Source organism: Aotus nancymaae, unplaced genomic scaffold (genome assembly GCF_030222135.1).
Source record: "Aotus nancymaae isolate 86718 unplaced genomic scaffold, 86718_ANA_hifiasm-v0.15.2.pri h1tg000018l, whole genome shotgun sequence".
Lineage (NCBI taxonomy): Eukaryota > Metazoa > Chordata > Mammalia > Primates > Aotidae > Aotus > Aotus nancymaae.
In genome coordinates, this window is record NW_026988430.1 from 9,013,449 (window position 1) to 9,034,479 (window position 21,031).

General features: G+C 47.8%; 1 protein-coding gene across 5 annotated transcripts in view; it reads left to right on the plus strand.

Moving 5' to 3' along the window:
* The window catches only part of EPN2 (epsin 2), a 94,106-nt gene that overhangs the window by 40,942 nt on the left and 32,133 nt on the right, over positions 1-21,031 (plus strand). For 2 of the 5 annotated variants that reach the window (XM_012472061.3, XM_012472062.3), the window contains exons 2-4: positions 2,631-2,753; positions 3,623-4,387; positions 6,288-6,458. The exons of 1 other annotated variant lie outside the window; for it this stretch is intronic. In XM_012472061.3, the coding sequence (XP_012327484.2) occupies positions 3,793-4,387; positions 6,288-6,458 (766 nt within the window). In that variant the 5' untranslated portion in view covers positions 2,631-2,753; positions 3,623-3,792. The remainder of the gene's footprint in view (positions 1-2,630; positions 2,754-3,622; positions 4,388-6,287; positions 6,459-21,031) is intronic. 2 more of the 5 variants (XM_012472063.2, XM_012472064.3) reach the window with 2 other exon arrangements.

Genomic DNA, 21,031 nt, shown 5'->3' on the forward strand with positions numbered 1-21,031 from the left:
TTTTCCTGAAGCCTGAGTATTTCAGAGACCATCAACAGATATCCTTGCAAGTTTGTCTGTTAGAGAAAGCCCCTGCCTTGGTCAACAGCCCCTGTTTCTAAATTGTTTGGAATTCTTTTCCCAGCTTGTGTCTAAGAGGGCAGCAGCACCTCGGCCCTTCCTCACAAGAATTGCTGCTTTTTCTTTGCTGCCAAAGGTCTAGGAGGCTCGTTGGGAGCCCTGACAGGGCCTCACAGTCTCCCTGGGAGGACACGGAACCCAGTTGGAGCTTTCTGATGCCACCCACAAGGTCACCAGATAGGGGAGGGTAGCAGAGTGCAGGATATTGTTTCTCCTTTAAGAAAGTGTTTCTTTTTTTTCTTAAGACATTCTCAACCATTTAAGACCATTTACTAGGAAGGAGGTAGCTGAAGTCCTCTGTTTTTTCTTTTCCTTTTCTTTTTTCTTTCTTTTTTTTTTTTGAGACAGGGTGTCACTCTGTCTATCGCCCTGCAGTGGGGCGATCTTGGCTCACTACAACTTCCATCTCTCAAGTTCAAGCAATTTTCTTGCCTCAGCCTCCTTAGTAAGCTGGGACCACAGGTGTATGCCACCATGCCTGGCTAATTTTTTGTCTTTTTAGTAGACACAAGGTTTTGCCATGTTGCCTGAGCTGGTCTTGAACTCCTGAGCTCAGGCAGTCTGCCTGCTTTGGTTTCCCAAAGTGCTGGGATTACAGATGTGAGCCACTACACCCAGCCGAAGTCCTTGTCAGTGGTGAATCCTAGCTCCGCCCACTTCTCTAAGAAGCTGAAGAGTCATACCTGCCCTGTGTCACATAGAGCAAAAAATAGAAGGGCTTGGTGGTCCCTGGCACATTGTAAGGTTCCTGGACATTAAGTATATCTGAACATTACTATTGATTTTGACATATATTTGCACTTTAAGCTGGGAAATATTCATTAAAAATTATTCTTTTTTTTTCTTTATGAGGCCCATCATATCTTTGCTAGCAGTGAATGTTGCATCATGAATGAAAAACCTAATTACATAAAATGTGCAGCTCACTGTGAAAAAGTCTTTATTCCTGGTCCTTTGACAGCCTTTAGAGGATGTATGATAGCTGGCCAGATCGATGGAGAGGCAGAATATGCCTGCTTTTAGCTGAAGCCCTGTTCTGTGGCTTCAGATAGAGACAGAGTCCTTGACATATTTGAGGGTGGAGAGAAGTCCTCCTTGGCCATAGCAGATGTGTGGGTTATTACCAGGGTGAAATTTTACGAGCTGTCCCCTTTTTGTGTGTGGAAAATCATACAAAGTGCTTTTTCCTATTTTCTCACTTAACACTGAACAGCAGTCAATACAGAAGACTTCTGTAACTTTCTCCCCACATAACAAGCAGTCAATTTTGCAGAACACCAGCTAGGTGTCCTTCATTTAAACTCCGATATTTAGCTGGAGATAGCTTCAGATCCCACGTGTTGAAGGCTCAGTCCCACAAGACCACTCCCTCCTTCCCAGCAGTGCAAGTCCAGTCTCTGGAATGTTTGACCAACCAGCTTCAAATTGGGATGCTTTCTTTGGGTTATTCCTTAGAGTGGCTCACAGAACTCGGGGAAGTTGACTTATATTTACCTATTTATTATAAAGGATATTGCAAAGAATACAGATGAAGAGATACATAGGCCAGGTGTGGGAGAAGGAGCACAGAGCTTCCATGTCATGCCACAGTGCCACCCTTCAAGAACCTTCATGTGTTCAGCCATCCAGAAGCTTCCTGAACTTGTCCTTTTGCCTTTTTATGGAGGCTTCATTATGGAGACACAGTTGACTAAATAATTGGCCATTGGTGATAAACTTAACCTTCAGTCCCTCTCCCCTTCCCAAAACTGCCTTGGTCTTTCTGGTGCCCAGCCCCATCCTGAAGCTGCCTAGGCACCCCAGCCCTCAGTCAATCATGCACATGCAAAACGACATCACTGTGGAGTTTCCAAGGATTTTAAGTCTGGAATCTCTGCCAAGTGTCAGGGATGAAGACCAAATCCATATTTCACAATATCACACCCTTCTTTTTGTGTGATTATTTGTGATGAGTAATCATTGCATTTCCTGTGGCTTTTCCTTGCTTCTGACACCTTTTGTTTACTTGTTTGTTTGTTTTTTTGATGTGCCCATTACTCATCCAAGGCTTTAGATGAGGAAGGTAGGAGCTGCCTGTTATTTCTGTGGCAGAAACATCTTGAGAGTAAAGTCCCCCATAGGAGGAAAGGGAGGCACAGGTTCTAGGCCTGGAGTGACTTAGTCACCTACCTTGCGATTCCAGGCCTCAGGTTCTGTGAAAAAGTTTTTATCCCTGGTCCTTTGATAGCCTTTAGAGGATTTATGATAGCTGGCCAGATATAGCGGGAAAAATAATCCTTACGCTGAGGGTTTGCAGTGGGGAGCCAAGCAGGTGGATGGGATGGTGAGTGGAGCCCCTTGCTTTGTATCTGGGCCCCAGCTGTGTTAATCTACCTGGGGCAGTCCTTGGAGACTTCTAGGGCCTCAATTTTCCCATTTTATAGATAAGGCACCTTCATCCCCTGCCAGACTGTGGCCTTCTTGAGGGCAGGGACTCTGTTTTTAATTTGTAACATTCATTTATTTAACAGTGTTCATTTCTGTGTCGGGCACAGTGCTAAGTGCTGAGTGCTCACTGGTGATGAGGCAGATGGAGGTTACCAAACTTGTGGACAGGAGCCTCATGTCACAGACGTGGATCTCACTATAGCCTGGTAAGTGAGTGCTATCTGGGGGAAGAGAGGGGATAGAGGATATGTTTGGTTGGAGCTAGTTGATGGGTAGGCAAGGGTCTCAGTTTTCTTTGTGAAATGAGGGGCTGGGCTATAACCAAATAAGTTTTAAGGCTGTATTAGCTTGGGCCAGATGCTGGAGGCTTCTGAAAGCCAAGTAGAGGTCTTTATCCTTGTTCTAGAAGAGCTGTCAGGAACCTTTATAAATTCTTGAGCAGGGAAGGTCAGGCAAAAAGTGGTTTCAAGGAGAATTTTCTGGACCTTCAGAAGCACAGTGGACCAAAGCAGTTTTGAAGGTATTGACAGGCATTTTTGAGTTAAGATAGACCTGAAATTAGACTCTTTCTTGTCCTCATGTCTATTTTTTTTTTAAATTGAAATAAACTTAAAAAATAGAGATGGAGGTATTGCTATTTTGACCAGGCTGGCCTCCAGTAATCCTCCCATTTCAGCTTCCCAGAGTGCTGGGATTATAGGTGTGAGCCACCATATCTGGTCTCAGGTATAATTTTAAATCTGCCAAGATCAGCTTCCCCCAGCATTTCTGATTCTTCCACAGCTGGCTTTTGCCAGGCAGTGAAAAATCCCACAAAGTAGCCATTCCAGTGGAAGTGTTTTGAAAATACAGCAACAGTCATGATGTTTACTTCTTTTCTCCTGAAGGCTTAAACTTGAGTTTAAGTTTTATTCATTGTTTACTGGCAATACTGATTTTATCTTGGGTTCCTCCTAAGGAGGCTGGGTGTGTCCACTCAGCCCTCCAGTTTTACCCTGTACTTGCTGCTAGACCAGAGTCTCCCACCCTCACAGGGGGCTTACGTCACAGTGGAGTGGGTTTTCTCTTTCTCTAGATCATGGCTTCCAGCTTTTCAGATCTGAGGCTCCAAAGGAGGAAATGACCATTCAGGGATCTTGCTCCAGCTTGATTACGGAAACTGAACCTTCATAGGGTACGCACTTACCAAGAACAGGAAAGTTTCTCTCTTTGAAGGGCTTTAAATTTGTAACAAAGAAAATAAAAATGACGACTTCATCTATTAGACGGCAGATGAAAAACATTGTGAACAATTACTCAGAGGCAGAAATCAAAGTTCGGGAAGCCACCTCCAATGACCCGTGGGGCCCGTCCAGTTCTCTGATGACCGAGATAGCTGACCTGACCTACAATGTGGTGGCCTTCTCGGAGATCATGAGCATGGTGTGGAAGCGGCTCAATGACCACGGCAAGAACTGGCGGCATGTGTATAAGGCACTGACACTGCTGGACTACCTCATCAAGACAGGCTCCGAGCGTGTGGCCCAGCAGTGCCGTGAGAACATCTTCGCCATCCAAACCCTGAAGGACTTCCAGTACATTGACCGAGATGGCAAGGACCAGGGCATCAATGTGCGTGAGAAGTCAAAGCAACTGGTGGCCCTCCTCAAGGATGAGGAACGGCTGAAGGCTGAGAGGGCCCAGGCTCTCAAAACCAAAGAGCGCATGGCCCAGGTTGCCACTGGCATGGGCAGCAACCAGATCACCTTTGGGCGAGGCTCCAGCCAGCCCAACCTCTCCACCAGCCACTCGGAGCAGGAGTATGGCAAGGCCGGGGGGTCCCCGGCCTCCTATCATGGCTGTGAGTAATGGAAGTGCTTCTCACCCTTTGCCAGAGCAGCAGCAATGGGTGACAGGTGGGATTGGGTGTCCCTGGGTTTAGGGAGTGGTGGCTACCGCAGAGCTCGAATCTGTCCTCAGTACCCAGCTTTTGGTGGCCCAGGCAAATTGTCCTTGGTCTGGATTGAGCAGTCCCTTGGCTGCTCTGGTTCAGGGGTCTCTAATGCCTCTTGCTGCCTTGTGGTCTCATTCTGTACATCTGGGCGGACGGTGGGCAGAGACAGGTCTTGTCTGCTTCCTTGTCAGAATGGGTCTGGCAGCAAAGGGGTTGTCCTGCTGCACATACAATGGGAAGTTAACTCCGGTAGCCAGGAGGAAACAAATGCTCTTTCTTGATAATCTTGTTTCTTTAATCTCATATTAAATGTTTTTCTACTGACTGAGCTGCAGGTCTCTTGAATGGCTCAGTGTTATTCTACTTCAGCAAAAAAAACTTCTACAGGTTGCTAGTGTGAACAAGGCCTCCCTTTCAAACATGCAAATGAGAGTTCTCAGTGAATTGGTTGTATGGCTGGGTCTGCATTGAGTGGGGCTGGTCTGTGTTCAAGGTTTACATGTTGGATTATTTTGGGTCTTTGCCCTATGTTCGGAAGAGATGTCTGGGAACAGAGTGGAGTTCAGGGCCTGATGGAAGCCGGTCTCTGTGAGCTACATTGGCATCCTGGCTGTTCATTGGAAGTGGTCCCTGAATAGGTGCCTCTCCATTTTCACAGTGCTGTGCCAGCCACAGTGTGGACCCCATACTCAGAGAGACAGGTGGCCCTAGTGGCCTTTGTGGGGCAGGGTGAGGATGGAGGTGGGGTTTTAGAAATTTTATCTTCTGGCTGCAAAAACAAAAGTGCAGAGCCCTAGTAACACTATGTCAGCATAGCGAAAAATTTTTTTTAAAGGCAGTTGTTTGTAGTTTGACAGACCTCAGTCAACCCTTGCTTAGTCAGTGTTCTGTTACCAGACCATTTACTAACATTTCCTGCCTTTGCAGGTTTCGATTTGACATTGTATCGCCACCACTAGCATTTTGAGAAATGTGTCAAATGAGAGATTTGCATATTAAAGTCAGATTTCCTGCCTCTAGGAATTCTGAATTATTACCAAGCTTGGAGCAGGTTAACATATTCTTGTCCCATATGTAGTTGTCATTTTCCTCCTTAGTTTGAACTGCTTTGCTTAAGCAAAGGTTGTGACCTTAGGTAAACCGCTAGAAAACAATTTAACCTTAATCTCAGAAGTCTCGCACAGGGTTAAGTTGCATCAAAAAGATAAAGATTGCCCTTTAAGAAGTGAAATTGTTTTATTTCTCTCAAGGACCCTCTTACCAACCCCCAGAGAGGCTCCCTTTGGATTGAGTTGGTCCCAACCTGCCTTGACTTCCTCTGTTCCTGTGGTTGTGTCTGTAGCTTTGATGCAGGCCAAGGGGAGCTGCCATTCTTTTTATGTGCTTTTCACAGTCATTATTCTCAAGAAGCCAGAGGATACTAAGCAAGGAGCTGAAACAGCTTCATGTTCCATGAACAATTTGTGGAACTTTGCATATGCAAGGGTGGGACAGTGTGGGTACAGGAGGAGCCTGGTTTGATCCACCCTTCCTCCTCGTACTGAGTCCAGGGCCTGTAGCCCTAGGTTCTGTTGGGCTAAATGATACTGCCACAGTTCCAGCTCTGAAGTTTTTGGTTCCCTCAGACCTTAACGCTTGAGCTGCATGTTCAGGGTCAGAATTTGGTCAGCGGGCTTTTCACGGCTTCCACTGCGGTGGGCTGCAGGGTTGACCCCAAGCGGCCTTGGCCTCTACCTCCTGCAGGGGCTGCTATGCTCCCTCTAATGGCGTGTCTCTCTCTGTGTGTGTGTATGTCCCTGCCCCACAGCGCCTGAGGCCTCGCTGTGCCCCCAGCACCGCACAGGGGCCCCGCTGGGTCAGAGTGAGGAGCTGCAGCCACTAAGCCAGCGCCACCCCTTCCTGCCGCACCTGGGGCTGGCCTCCCGCCCAAATGGCGACTGGTCCCAGCCCTGCCTCACTTGTGACCGCGCAGCCCGAGGTGGGACGGCGGTTTGCTTTTTTCCTTACTAGAAATGCTGAGCAGCTTGCTGGGGATATGCTTGCCGTGCCAGTACAGCCAACTCTCTTCCTGTCTCCTCTGGGCCTGGCGGTTTGGCCACCAGCAGGCCCAGGAGCCCTTTCTTCCTCTCTTCTGGGAGCTTGTGGCCTAGTCGTGCTCCCCTCCCATGTCACTTTCTAGAAGCTTTGTCAAAGGTTTAGCAGGGGAGCTGTTCTTTGGGTAAGGTATGGGTGATGGCCCATGCTCTCCCCATGCTCCCACTCCCTGACAAAATGGAGGGGCTCTGCCACCTGCCAGGCCCACCCACGGTGGTGGGCCAGACAGCTTGACTTGTTGGACCGGAAATATGTGATTTAAACCTCGCAACGCCAGACAAATATAAGATCCTCAGTGGATGGTCATTGGAAGCCATCATCCTAAGTGCAGTAATGTATGCCTTGCCCTGAATAAAATGGGATTTTTTTTTTGCTTCCCAATTAACTGCTTTTCTTCCTGAATCCCCGTTACCATGGAAAACAGAGAGTTAGCTGTACTGTCAATTCTAGGTCATGGTGTTTGAAGATACCTAATTCAATGGGTAACTAAAAATGGGGCTTCTCTTTCTACTAATTAATAATGTATCCTGATCAGAGCCCTACAATTGTAGCAGATTTTCACTGTTGCCTACAAGAAAATGCTCTCAGTCTAATCTACCGTGGGTCCCAAGTGGGGTCTCTGCTACAGAGAAGAAAGGTGTCTGTTCTCTTCTACTCTTCTTACAAGAAGGGGCACGACAGAGAGCTTTTGTGTGACTTCCCTGATAAGGTGGCCAGCCTTTATTCAGCCCTGGAAACAGTTACTGTTCATTCATGCCTCATTAATATTACAGCTTGTTTGACTTGGGTATTTGTGTGATCACTATATTTAGCGCTAGGATATTTCCCTTCATGCCCCTGTCATCCCCTAACAGTTTATACAGGATTTTTGCTTGTTCTAAACTGACATTAGAAAACGTAAGGAAGGCCAGTTCTGCACTGTAAAGAATGTAAATGATAAAAGTGTGCTTTAAAGGGTCACCCAGAGGCATTGGAGTTACATGTCCACTTCACTCCCCGGTTATTCAGGGGCTGCTCTTCTCAGCAGGACCCGTAGAACTCTCCATAGAGTTTCCTTTTTGTTTTTTCTATGTTCTGTCCATTTGGCAACTGACAAGGTCTGTTTTGAGCCCTGGTGGCTAATTCTGTGCTCCCCTGGCCCTTTAGCTCTCCTGTTGGTGGACTGGCTTTCCTAGGACGTTTGCGTGTTAAATATGGCCTGGCAGGCCTGCAGGCTGGCCATGTCCTCCGCTGCGGCTGTCTCTGGCCTGCCTCTGCACCTTTGCCTGTGCCATTCTGTTCTCTGCTTTGATGCCGCTCCCACCACCTGTCCCCTGTTCCTCCAACCTGGCAAGTTGCTTAAGGTGTCCAGCCCATGTGGATTTCTCCTGTCTTTCAGCCCCAATAGGATTTGAAGATAAAACAGTATTTTTTTTTTTTGAAGAGTTCTCATGCTCCAGATGAGTTTTAAGCAAACATGTGTTACATGGATTGCATTTCATCCTTTAACTGTTGGGTGTGCACATCCTCTCCACATCTTACTCCCTCCCAGTCAGAGGGTAGGGGACTGTTGGAGTGGAGGGCAAGGACTCTGCCCTTGTTTCTTCTCTGTTCTTTCTTGATGCTTCACAAAGGGTTGAGTGTAAGGTAAGTGCTTAATCTATGTACACCAGTGGATTTGTTTGGAGCACACCTTCTTGGAAATCGGCACTGGAAAATTCAGAATGATGCCAGCTGTTCAGAAAACCATCAGGTGAGATATAGGCTGTGATTCAGGAGAGATGTTTGTGAGGAGTGCATTTGGGACCCCAGACTCCACAGAGGCAGAGGAGGCAGGCTGCTGGGAAGTCTTCTTCACACGAGAGCAGCCGCAGCTGGAAAGGCCTCTCGTGTGATTGGCAGTAATCGTGAGGATGTTTGAGGAGAGCTTTCTTTCATGTGCCATATGCCATCTCATCCTTCCTCTGCCCCTCCCTCTCTCTCACCTCCCACGTAGATCTGTAGATCTGACCTCCGAAGTCTCTCCAATTGTCCATCTTGTTCCATGGCCTCAATTCAGTGCCAGCTTTCTGACCAGTTTCCTGCCGTCAGCCTCTCCCAGTCTCACCCACCCTCCATCTTTGTAAAGGATGCAGGATCCTGAATCTCAGAAAGCCCTGTTAGATGCTAGCCCTGCAGGGGCCTTTGATGTTGCAGACCTCAGTTGCTTCTACCAGTTCTGTCCCCTGCCCTCAGTCTGGGGGTCCTCCTGTTCCCACAGAAGCATTCTGGACCTTTCTAGGTCTGCTGACATCTGCCTGCAGGCACAGCTCTGGGCTTTCCTTTTGAAGCCTACCCTACCTGCGCTCTGCTCTGTCTTTATTGAGTTTCCTTGGGGCGCCAGGCACTGAGCACAGAGCCGAGCCCCCTGTCCTTGTGGAGCTTACATGATAATAGGAAAGAAAAATACAATATAAATTATTCAGCATGTTATGTAATGAGTGCTCTGGAAAACAGCAAAACAAAAGCAGTCCTGCTGAGTGTCTTGGGGGAGGTAAGGGAGGGTGGCTTGCAGTATTATTGGATCCAGGATTAAAGGAGTGGGGGGATTAAAGCCTTGTGGAGGTTGGGAAGAGCCTTCCAGGCAGAAGGGCAGCTGTGCAAAGGCCCTGAGGTGGAAGTGTGCTCAGGGTGTTTGAAGAAAGGCAGCCAGTGAGGTAGCACTGAGTGACGGAGCATGGCAGAGGTGGGCCTGGAGGAGGTGTAGGGCAGGGCCCCTCAACTCTCTCTGGCTGGGAGCGTTCCTTGAATTCCTAGTCTATCCAGATGGGTACTTTTGTGTCCATGTTTGGATGCTGTGATGATGTTATTGCTAGGAGCTTTCGAAACACTTTCACTATGCTTACCTTAGAGACCATGCACTCAGTGGCCTGGTGCTGGGCCTTCTGGGTTTATGTCAGAAATTTCTTTGACTCACAGTGAGGTGGGGGAAGAAGAGGGTTAGGAGGATCCCTTGGGCTGTGTATGGGCAGGGTGGGAGCAGGGAGCTAGATAAGGAGGCCACTGTCCCCTTCCAGGTAGGAGATGGTGGGGGTCTGGACCCAGCAGGGCTGCGGAGGTCTGGGCAGTGGCTGGGTTCTGGGTATGTTTTAAAGACAAGCCGACAGGCCTTGCTAGAGGACGGGGCAGAGTGAGAGGGGAGCTGAGGATGACTCTGAGGGCTGGAAGTGGAGCAGCTGGAGGCGGAGCTGCCAGCACCTGAGGTGAGGGTGGGTGTGGTAGGTTCGTGGAGGGGTTGAGTTCAGGACACTTTGAAGTGTCTCCTAGATGTGCGGTGGAGGTGTCAAGATCTGAGAAGTCCAGAGTTGGGAAGAGAATTCTGGGCTGCAGACACACTTTTGGAGTTGTCAGAGCATGAACAGTGTTTATTGGCAGTCAGCTATTCAGCCTCACCTGGTGCTCATGTTCTTGTTCCCCCGCCGCCACCCCGAGATGGCGTCTCACCTTGTTGGCCAGGCTGGATTTCAGTGGCTCACTGCAACCTCTGCCTAGTTGGCTTCAGATGATTCTCCTTCTTCAGCCGCCTGAGTAGTTGAGTAGTCCTACAGGCACATGCCACCACGCCTGGCTGATTTTTGTATTTTTAGTAGAGATGTGGTTTCATCATGTTGGCCAGGCTGGTCTCGAACCCCTGACCTCAAGTGATCTGCCCAGCTTAGCCTCCCAAAGTGCTGGGATTACAGGTGGGAGCCACCACGCCCAGCCCCTGGCGCTCATGTTTACTTCATTGTCTTATAATTTCTGACACACCAGCTGCTCTGCCCTCCCAAGGCTGGGGCCTCTTAAGGCTTACCTGCGTTGGCTGCCCACACATGATCCTGGCATGTAGTCAGTGCTCAGGACTGTTGTGTGTGGGCAGAAGCTGCGCAGCCCAAAGGAGGACCCTCAGGCCCAGGGGACTGAGAGATTTGTCTAAGATCACACAGAGATGACAGTAGGCCGGAACTGCAGCTTATAAAACTGGTGGGGGTGAGCAGCTCACATGTTACCCATGCCCAGGGCTCTTTCCACCATCTCCTGTTACGTTTTGCAGGACTGACCACAGTGTCAAAAGGCTTTGGAGAAATTACAGAAGTTCTTGCGATGGAGGGAACCTACATCAAAGGGAGGCAGATGGGGATGGGAAAAGCATCCCTGAGCCAAGGTGGAGGACTGGAAAGAAAGATTGCTGCTGTCCTCTCACCGAGGACACTCTAAGGCCAGGGGCCAGATCTGCCCTGGCTGGCCTCTGTCGAGGGCTGGTGAGGGAAGGAAGGAATACTTAGCTTGGTGTTCTCAGCCCCCTTGCTGAGCTCCCTGAATTACAGTCTGCAGAGCCAGAGCTACAGCTGTCTTGATGTTCCCTGAGCAAGTCCTGTGTTGCCTGGTGGTATCTTGCAGTTCTTGATGGAGTTTAACTGCCCAGCATTCCTGTTGTTAAAAAAAAGAAAAAGAAAGAAAAGGAAGGCAGACAGAATAGAAATCTTCATTGCCTTTTGATTTACTCAAGTGAATCAAAACCACCTTGGGTCCTGAAACCAAAGTGAGCAGTGGTGGGCTTCGTACCAGGTGAGTGCTGCTGCCTGCAGCCGGTCTTCTTGGCTGTCCTGATGGCTCCTCCTGTCTTGCTGACACTGTTGGCCCTGGCTGTGGTATAATTCAGGTCTGCTCCCAGAGAAATGTCATGGATTCCTTTGGGCCACTGGTCCTCTGGGCTGAGAGCCCCGGCAAAGGTTTGCCAAGTGATTACTAGAGGTTATGACCATTTAATTTATTTGCCCTGCTTCACTCTAGAAAGGATTTGAGTTGGCTTATAAAACACACGACATGCCACAGGATTAAATAGATACCAGAAGAAATTGGGGCAAAAGGAAAATAGAGGTGAGAAAAAAAAAAGCCAGGATTGTATACAGTGGCTAGAGATGGATCCAAATTTGGTTTAGTGCTGTGCAGCTGGGAAGGACAGAGTGTCAGGCAGCCTGCCCAGGACACCATGGAGCAGTGGCCATGATCATTGTCTGGTGGCATCACCCCAACAGCTGCTACTGCTGTCCCCCAGGCCTTCGGGCCATGCCTCCACTCTCTAGTGGCCTGGCAAGAATCTAAGGGGAGTACAGGATTTCTCAGGGAGTGGAGGAGTGGCAGGGCTATCCACGGTTATCTTAAACCCAGTAGAGACTTGCTAGAATTTGAAAGCTTTCTTGTACACTGTTTTATGAGTGTGTCCAGGAAGTCTCCAGGCACAGTAGGCCCTCAGAGGACTCTCTACAGAAGCTGTCTTCATAGCAAGGGAACCTCAGGAGTAAACCAGAGTTGTCATGGCCTCAGCTCTGTTTGCCCAGCTCTGGGAGTAGAGCTGGAGCATGCATATACACAGACACATATGCACTTACACGAGACATGTACACACATGAAGGAGAGTGTTTTGATAAGAAGTAGGCATCTGAAAAGGGAGTCCTACACAGGTCTACTTTTGAAAACTCAAAAATGTGGGGAAATACATTGTTAAAAAAAGAAAAGCCAAACTCAACCAGCTTCTAAGGTGGACCTTGGAATGATCCTGGGCCAGCTGAGGTCTCCTGAGAGTGTGGGAGGTGGCAGAGCTTCGAGGTGCAGGGCTGAGTGATACCACCGGGAGATAGGGGGACAGCAGGGCACGCCTGGGGCTGAGAGGTGGTTGGTGGCTGCCAGCCAGGTATTTCCTAGTATCACAAAAGGCCAGGGACAGCTACCTGTGGGGAGTCCTCAGGGCTCTTCCACTGGGTTTTGGGGATGGACCAAGAATTTGGTAGGAGATGAGACTCATTTGGCATCTTGTTTTGCTGGAACAAATGTGTTCTGTAAGTCAGAGGAGCCCTGCATCTTTGGCGGGCAGTCAGTCCTGGGGGCAGAGGCACAGCAGGGCTGTCTGTGTTAGCTTACTCTAGAGAGAGTTAATCTCTTCAAGTGGAAAATTGAGTCATGGAGGAAGTTGCTCAGTAACATGAACGCACCCTCAGAGGTGGCAGATTTATTGACACGTCTGTCCAAGTGTTGGGTATAAAAGATGCTCATTTTTGCCACAGGGCTTGGGTTTTAAGTGGGATTTGAATATGATTTGGTAAGGTTATTGAATGACTGAGCTACTGAAGTCAGGCAGTTGCCCAAGACACGCAGTAGGCATCCGGATCACCTCTCCTGGGCCTTTGCCTGCTCTTAGGAGGAATCCATTTGTTTCTCACACTTGTCAGAGCAGATGACGTTAGTAAGGAAACTACATGAACTTGCTCCCCTAAATCCTCTCATTTGTAAGTGAAGAAGCTAGGATTGGAACTAGGATTTTGAAGAAGTCTGGTTCTCTTTCCTTTACTTGATGATTTTTGAAATTACTTTACATTTCTTTTTATTTTATTTTATTTTATTTTATTTTTTTGAGATGGAGTCTCGCTCTGTCCCCCAGGCTGGAGTGCAGTGACACGATCTCAGCTCATTGCAACCTCCACCTCCCTGGTTCAAGTGATTCTCTTGCCTCAGCCTCCCGAGCAGCTGAGACTACAGATGCACGCCACCACACTCAGCTGATTTTTGTATTTTTAGTAGAGATGAGGTTTCACCATATTAGCCAGGCTGGTCTCGAACTCTTGACCTCATGATCCACCCACCTTGGCCTCCCAAAGTGTTGGGATTACAGGCGTGAGCCACCGCGCCTGGCCAAAATTACTTTAAATCTTTCTGCAAAATAGACAAATACGGTGTATACCTATTACAATTTTAACATTATGTGGTTCATCTTATGTGATGCTTTTTTCTTTATTATTATTTTTTCTTGTTAAGACAGGGTCTTCCTCTGTCGCTCAGGCTGGAGTGCAGTGGTGCGAATGTGACTCACTGCAGTCCCTACCTCCCTGGGCTCCCACCTCAGCCTCCTGGGTTGCTGAGACTACAGGTGTATACGACCATGCCCAGGCTTTTTTTTTTTTTTTCTGTATTTTGTAGAGATGGGGTTTTGCCATGTTGCTCAGGCTAATCTGGAAATCCTGGGCTCAAGCTGTACTCTGGCCTCGGCCTCTCAAAGTGTTGGCATTACAGGTATGCAGGCACGTGCCGCCACACTCAGTCAGGAATATCTAATTAAACTGTTATTTAATTGGATCCCAGATCTTAAAGAGCTCTTCTGATTGTCAGAGTATGGGATTGTTCTTGGAATTGCAATAGTGCTATCAAGGCCGGCTGCGGTGGCTCACACCTGTAATCCCAGCACTTTGGGAGGCCGAGGCGGGTGGATCACTTGAGGTCAGGAGTTCGAGACCAGCCTGACCAACATGGTAAAACCCTGTCTCTACTAAAAATAGAAAAAATTAGTCAAGTGTGATGGTGAACACCTGTAAGCTCAGCTACCTGGGAGGCTGAGGCGGGAGAATTGCTTGAGCCCAGGAAGTGGAGGTTGCAGTGACCCAAGATTGTGCACTGCACTCCAGCTTGGGTGACAGAGCAAGAGACCGTCTAAAAAAAAAGAGTGCTATCAAAATTGCAGATTGGGAGGCCATCTGCAGTGGCTCATGCCTGTAATACTGGCACTTTGGGAGGCTGAGGCAGGTGAATTGCTTGAGGTCAGGAGTTCAAGACCAGCCTGGGCAACATGGCAAAATCCCATCTCTACAAAAAAAAAAAAAAAAAAAAAAAAAAAAAAAACTAGCATGGTGGCATGCACCTATAGTCCCAGCTACTTTAGGGGGCTGAGGTGGTAGGAATTACCTGAGCTCAGGAAGTCCAGGCTGTAGGGAACCAAGATTGTGCCACTGCATTCTAGGCTGGGTGGCAAAGTGATACCCTTTCTCAAAAAAAAAAAAAAAAAATTGCTGATTGGGGATTATTGACTAAATGATTGACATTGACGTATGCCATAGAAAATGGATCAATATGATATTTACCTGTTTTTAAAGGATCCTTTGTAGTATGGGTAAACAAACTATTGTTTATAAACTGTCAATAAGTGTAGGAGGGAAAAGGGAGGTATTTTAAGTCAGATTAGTCACAGCTAAGTTTTAAGTTAGATAGTCATAGCTACTGACAGTGTCTTTATTCATGGATGCTCAGTACAGCAGTTGCTAGTTTCAAATAGCCAGCTTCCAGGAGACATTAAAAAATCATATGAATAGAAACAGGAGGGAAGGCATACAGATAGATTGCTCTTCACATGGGGAAGTAGGCCATACAATTTAAATCTCTGTCATATCCTTCTTTACTGTCTTCAGAGTCTTTCTCACTACCTGAAATTCTCTTACTTTGTTTTGTCTCTCTGCACTAAAACGAGCTGTTAGAGCAGGAACCCCATTCATGCTTCATGCTGTATCCCTAGTGTCCCTAGCACAACACCTGAACCAGGTGAAATATGCTCAGAACATATTTCATGTATGAGTGCTAAATAAGCTTCTCCTCTCCTCTGCCCACCTTTTTTTTTTTTTTTTTTTGGTGGTATTTTTTATTTCTGTTGGTTTGTGACCCAGGCATGGGTGTTAGTTTTTTGAAAATACATTTGAGGGCCGGGCAGGGCTCACGCCTGTAATCCCAGCACTTGGGGAGGCCGAGGCAGGTGGATCACCTGAGGTCAGGAGTTCGAGACTAGCCTGGCCAACATGGTAAAACCCTGTCTCTATTAAAAATACAAAAAAATTAGCTGGATGTAGTGGCTGATGTCTGTAGTGCCAGCTACTTAGGAGGCTGAGGCAGGAGAATCACTTGAACCAGGAGGTGGAGGTTGCAGTGAGCGAAGATCGTGCCACTGCACTCCAAGCCTCGGCGACAAGAGCAAAACTCCCTCTCAAAAGAAAAAAAAAAAGAAAAAATAATTTGAGGTCAATTCCATAAATATAGGAATGTTTTATGTATTTGTGTGGTTTCTTGATGCTTTAAGGTTCAGTTTAGCAACAGTATGATTCATAGTTGTTAGTTTTTGTTTACTGTTAAAAGACAATTCCTCATTTTGACAGTTGCCTTTTCTTTTTTCCCTAAATCACTAGCTCTCCAGCTTTTAAATCTGCCAAAAAGTCCCAAATCCTGGGCCACACCTCTAGCCACGCCCCTCAAATTGGAGCCTCTGGGGGGGCCCCAGGCGCCTCGGTGGCACTGACGTGTGCTGAGGGCTGCAGGTTCCCTGTCAGGCTTTATTCGGTTAAAGGGCTCTTCCTCCCCCTCTCCTCAACTCAAGGCCCATAGTAGTGTCTTTTCACAGAGTCACAGGCAGCAGGTGACATTCCAACTGGGAGCAGCTTGGAAATTGATGTTACACATGGAATTAGTCTCCTTCTGCTGACTGCTAATGGAAAGCTTAGTCCAGCTTGCAGTGGGATAAGCAGAGCCCCTCGCGTGAATCTACTTGGCGACTTGCTTCTCCTAGTATAGTGAGACATGAAGTCAGTCATTCTGCCAGTTTTGTTTTGTTTTAATTGGGGCAGAGTCTCACTCTGACTCCCAGGCTGGAGTGCAGTGGTGCATCTCGGCTCACTGCAACCTCTGCCTCCTGGGTTCAAGCGATTCTCCTGTCTCAGCCTTCTGAGTAGCTGGAACTACAGACGCCCACCACCACACCCTGCTAATTTTTTGTATTTTTGTAGAGATGTAGTTTCATCATGTTGACCAGACTTGTCTCAAGCTCCTGACCTCAGGTGATCCACCGACCTTGGCCTCCCAAAGTGCTGGGATTACAGATGTGAGCCACTGCACCCAGCCTCTTGTTGGTCAAAAGTAATGTATGTCCATTCATGATAGTTGGGAAAATGCAAAAAATAAAATAGAAAAGAAAAAGAAGGAAAAAATCCTACAATCTTAACTATAATGTACAAGGACAACTGTTGTTTACATGTTGGTGTATTTAATTTTATTTTTTTAGAGACAGTGTCTTGCTATTGCCCAGGCTGGAGCATGGTGGCACAATCATGGCACGCTGGGTGCAAGGGAAGGTGGTATTCAGGCAGGTGGTGCAGAGTGGCTGTAAACTGTGAAGCTGCTCTAGCCCTTCACTTGTCATCATCCCAGTTTGTAAGGGAGCATGAGACCAAAGGCAATCCATTGGGGGGCCTAAACTAGGAGGGCAGGAGCAGTGGCCTTGGTGTGCTTGGCCACAGAGGGTGCCCCTCATTTTCGTGAGAAATAAGACAATTATACAGTCTGATTTTTTTGAAAAAGATCTAACTCTCTTTATGCATTTTCCATGTTGCTAGATAGTTACACTTTGTTTTATTGATTGATTCATTTATGCTTTATTTATTTGAGACAGAGTTTTGCTCTGTCGCCCAGGCTGGAATGCAATGGCGTGATCTCCACTCACTGCAACCTCCGCCTCCCAGGTTCAAGTGATTGTCCTCCCTCAGCCTCCTGAGTAGTTGGGATTATAGGTGTGTGCCATCACACCCAGCTAGTTTTTTGTATTTTGGCACAATCTCAGTTCACTGCAATCTCTGCATCCTAGGTTCAAGTGATGATTCTACTGCCTCAGCTTTCCGAGTAGCTGGGATCACAGGCATGTGCCACCACGCCTGGCTAATTTTTGTATTTTTAGTAGAGATGGGGTTTTGCCATGTTGGCTGGGCTGGTCTTGAACTCCTGACCTCAGGTGGTCCCTACTGCCTTGGCATCCCAAAGTACTGGCCATTGCACCCGGCCTATTTATGTTGTTTTTAGAGTTGGGGTCTCACTGTGTCACCCAGGCTGGCTGGAGTGGTGTTTGTGATTCCACCTCACTGCATCTGAGAACTCCTGGGTACAAGGTTTCCTCTCCTCTGAGCCTCTTGAGTAATTTGGGACTACAGTTGCCTACCACCAAGCCCAGCAACACTTAGTTTCTTAGTTTTAAAGGTTAAACCTTGGACAGGTTACTTAACTTCTCCAAGTTAACTTAAGTTGGAGAAGTTGTAACTTGTAAAATGGGCATAACCATAGTGCTTCTCTCCTGGGTTATTGTGTAAATTACATGCGCTAATTATGTGCTTCGCATACCAGCTTGCACACAGAAAATATTCCAGAAGTGGTTCTGGAAAACTTGCATTTTCTTTTTTTTTTTTTTAAGGATTATTTGGATTATTTCTTCCATGTAGAATTCCCAGAAGTGAGATTAGTGGGAAAAGTGTATGAACATCATTCTGTTTCTTGAAACATGACAAATGCTCTCCAGACAGACTGGGCACCAGCAGTGGAGGAGAGTGCTCAGTTGGTAGCCCTTGAGCCCACAGCAGGTGCTATAATTTTGTAATCGATTATTTCCAATTGAATAGGTGAAAATTACTATCAGAATACTAATTTTAAAAATGAGTTTCCTGTTTACAAGTATTACTCTAAGAAATTGTTGCAGGCATTTAACTTCTTTTAATTTTATGATTGAATTTAAAAAGAGACAAATGATATCTTTGTTGAAGTGCCTGCTCTCCTCAGCTGGCACTGTCTGGGCTTCAGCACCCCTCCTCCCACTCTGGCTCATGCCTGGAGAGCTTGGGGTGGCTCAGGGTGAGGCTGCAGGTCCCCAGCCATGATGAGACCCCTGCCCTAGCACTCTACCCAAAGAAAGACAGGCTGTAGCTTTGTTAATTTCACGGTGGACAGAAGCAGCAGGAACCTCAGGGACTCCTGGGTAAATGGCAGTGAGAAAAAGCTGCTTAGTGTTTTGGCTAAGCCCTTCCTTTCCCATCTAACAAGCTGGTGGTCTTTTTTTTTTTTTTTCCTGGGAACCTTCAGAATGAAAACTGGTGGTCTTATTGTAGGAGAGGCTTTGATATAGCCCAAAGAGAATGGCACAACTTGCTTTTTTATTTCTGACTGAGGATGGGATTGATTCATGCAGACAAATGGATGGACTGCCTTTTGTCTCTGCTTTACCCTCCCCTATCTGTCACCAGCCCTGTGTTGGGGCCTCAATGTGGTCATTGTTGGGGCTCTGCCTTTTTTCACCTGAGATTTTAGCTTCCTTGTCAGTAAACTGAGGCAGCGGTACCAGTGTTGCAGAGTGGTAATGGGGAAGTTACAGTCATCATTTGTTTTTAGCAGAATGGGTGTTTGCACACATACTCCATGCCAGAAGCAAAGCTGACATGGCCCCGGCTTTCCACCCGCTAGGGGAGATGGCCAGCTGGATGCAGGTGAACAGATGAGAACACGCAGCTACAGGCTGCAGGCTAGGTGCTGCCCAGCCGTCCCACGGTTCCATGGTGGGCAGGTCTATGTAAATCTACCCACAACATCCGGAGAAGCTGAGGGGCCAAGGAAGGAGGCTGACAAATGCAGTTTCTTAGGAAGAATCAGGGACTTATGAGCAGAAGCCATGTCTCTCTCAGGCAGTGATGAGACAAGATGTCAGATCCCACACCATTATCCCCCAGAGCCAGGGCTTATATACCATAGGGAAGGGCTGGTTTAGAAGGAATGTGTAGGACATTTGAAGTACAATAACATTAAGGTAGTTTGACCTCAAGACAGGATTTAAGGTAAGTTATGTTATGTGCTCTTACATAAAAAAACAACAAATTGCAAATCTTAGAGACCCTTGCAGAACTGGGATTAATCAGAAGTCAGCCTGGTGAATTAGCCTCCAGGATGGAGCTGCTTTGGCCTCCACATCCACCAGGTGCTTCCTGTGCATCAGGGCCAGCTCCAGGTGCCAAGGTGTAAGTAGCAAATAAAACGATGGACCCCCTTCCCTGTGGAGCTCTCACTCTGATGAGAGACTGGCCTGATAACACAGCCAGGGGAGGCACAGTGAGAAGGTGGCCTTGGAGCTGATGATAGGGATGAGGATGCGTATCTGCTTCCCATTTGAGGACCTCAGGCAGCACACAGAGCCTGAGGGAGCAGCGGGCAGGCAAAGACTCGAGGCAGGAAGAAGCCTGGTGGCAGGTACCCAGGGAGGGAGGATGGGAAGCAAGCAGGCCCATTGTTACTTGGCTAGCTGCTGTGTCATCCCAGTCTCTGCCTCCACGGTCCCATGGCAGTCTCCCCTGGTGTGTCCGTGTCTCTGTCTCTTCTAAGGACACCAGTCCTGTTGACCCTAGGGTTCATCCTGCTCCAGTATGACCTCATCTTCACTAATTACATCTGCAGTCACCCTGTTTACAAATAAGGTCATGTTTTGGGGTACTTCGACTTACTTTATGGGGGGCCCACTTCAGCCCATAACCCCTAGTCAGAAGAAGGTACTGTAAGTACTGAGTCCACACCACGTGGCAGCACCATGCGCCAGCTGGTTCAGGAACCAGGTATCATACATAAGGTCCCAATTAAATGTGTGCAGACTCCAGCCACTTCTCATCCCCTTCATAGCTACTTTTCTGGCCCAAGCTCCCTAGACCAGTCAAGTGGCATCACTGCCCCACATAGACTCTCCAAAGTACCTCTGAGGGCTTCTGAACCCCCACCACTCTTTGGTCATGTGCCCTTGGGTGCCCTCTGCTGACACTAGCCTCAGAGCCTGTCCCCTGTTCTCAGAACAGAAGTGCCCCTGCCCTTTTGTCAGCCCTTCCAGGGCTCTGTGCCAGGACCTCCTGTGTCAGCATAGCTGAGCAAGCTCTCCTCTTCCCCACCCTGCCCTTGTTCGCCCCTCCTTTTTAGATTTGTTTGTGGTCTCTCCTTACTAGAACACAAGCTCATGGGAACAGGGACTTTCCTCCCATCTAGAGGAGGCCCTGCTTGGTGTGGGAGTGTGCATGTAACTGACTGAGGGGGAAAGGTTCCTTTAGGGTGCTAGGAGCAAGTGTGGGGCATAGGTCTTGAGTCTTGGCTCTAAGTTTTCATCCTGCCCCCGGGCGACTATGAGCTGCAGCTATTTGCCCTCTCTGGGCCCTGGTGTCCTCATCAGTGGGAAGGGTTGGTAATGAAGAGCCGGACCTTCAGCGTCAGACTCCACTTGCCCCAGCTGGGTGGCCTTGGGAGAGTCACTGCACCTCTAGGCCTCAGCCTGGACTGTAACGGGGTAGTACTTTACAGTTGCACAGGCATTGGGTGCTTTTCACATCATGACTTGTTTGTTCCCCACAACAACCCCGGGAGACAGGTTCTCCTTCTGCAGATGAGAAAACAGACACTGAGAAGGTAATCACCTAGGCCAAGGGTCCCCAACCTCCTGGCCATGGACCCAAAGCTTCATCTGTATTTATAGCTGCTCCCATCGGTTGCATTACTGTCTGAGCTCTGCCTTCTGTCAGATCAGCAGTGGCATTAGATTCTCATAGGAACGCAAACCCTCTTGTGAACTGTGCATGTGAGGGATCTGTGTTGTGTGCTCCTTATGAGAATCTAATGCCTGATGATCTGTCACTGTCTCCCATCACCCCCAGATGGAACCAGGTAGTTTCAGGAAAACCACTCAGGGCTCCCACTGATTCTATATTATGGTGAATTGTCTAATTATTTCATTATATATTATAATGTAATAATAATAGAAATAAAGTACACAATAAATGTAATGTGGCTGAATCATCCTGAAACCATCTACAACCC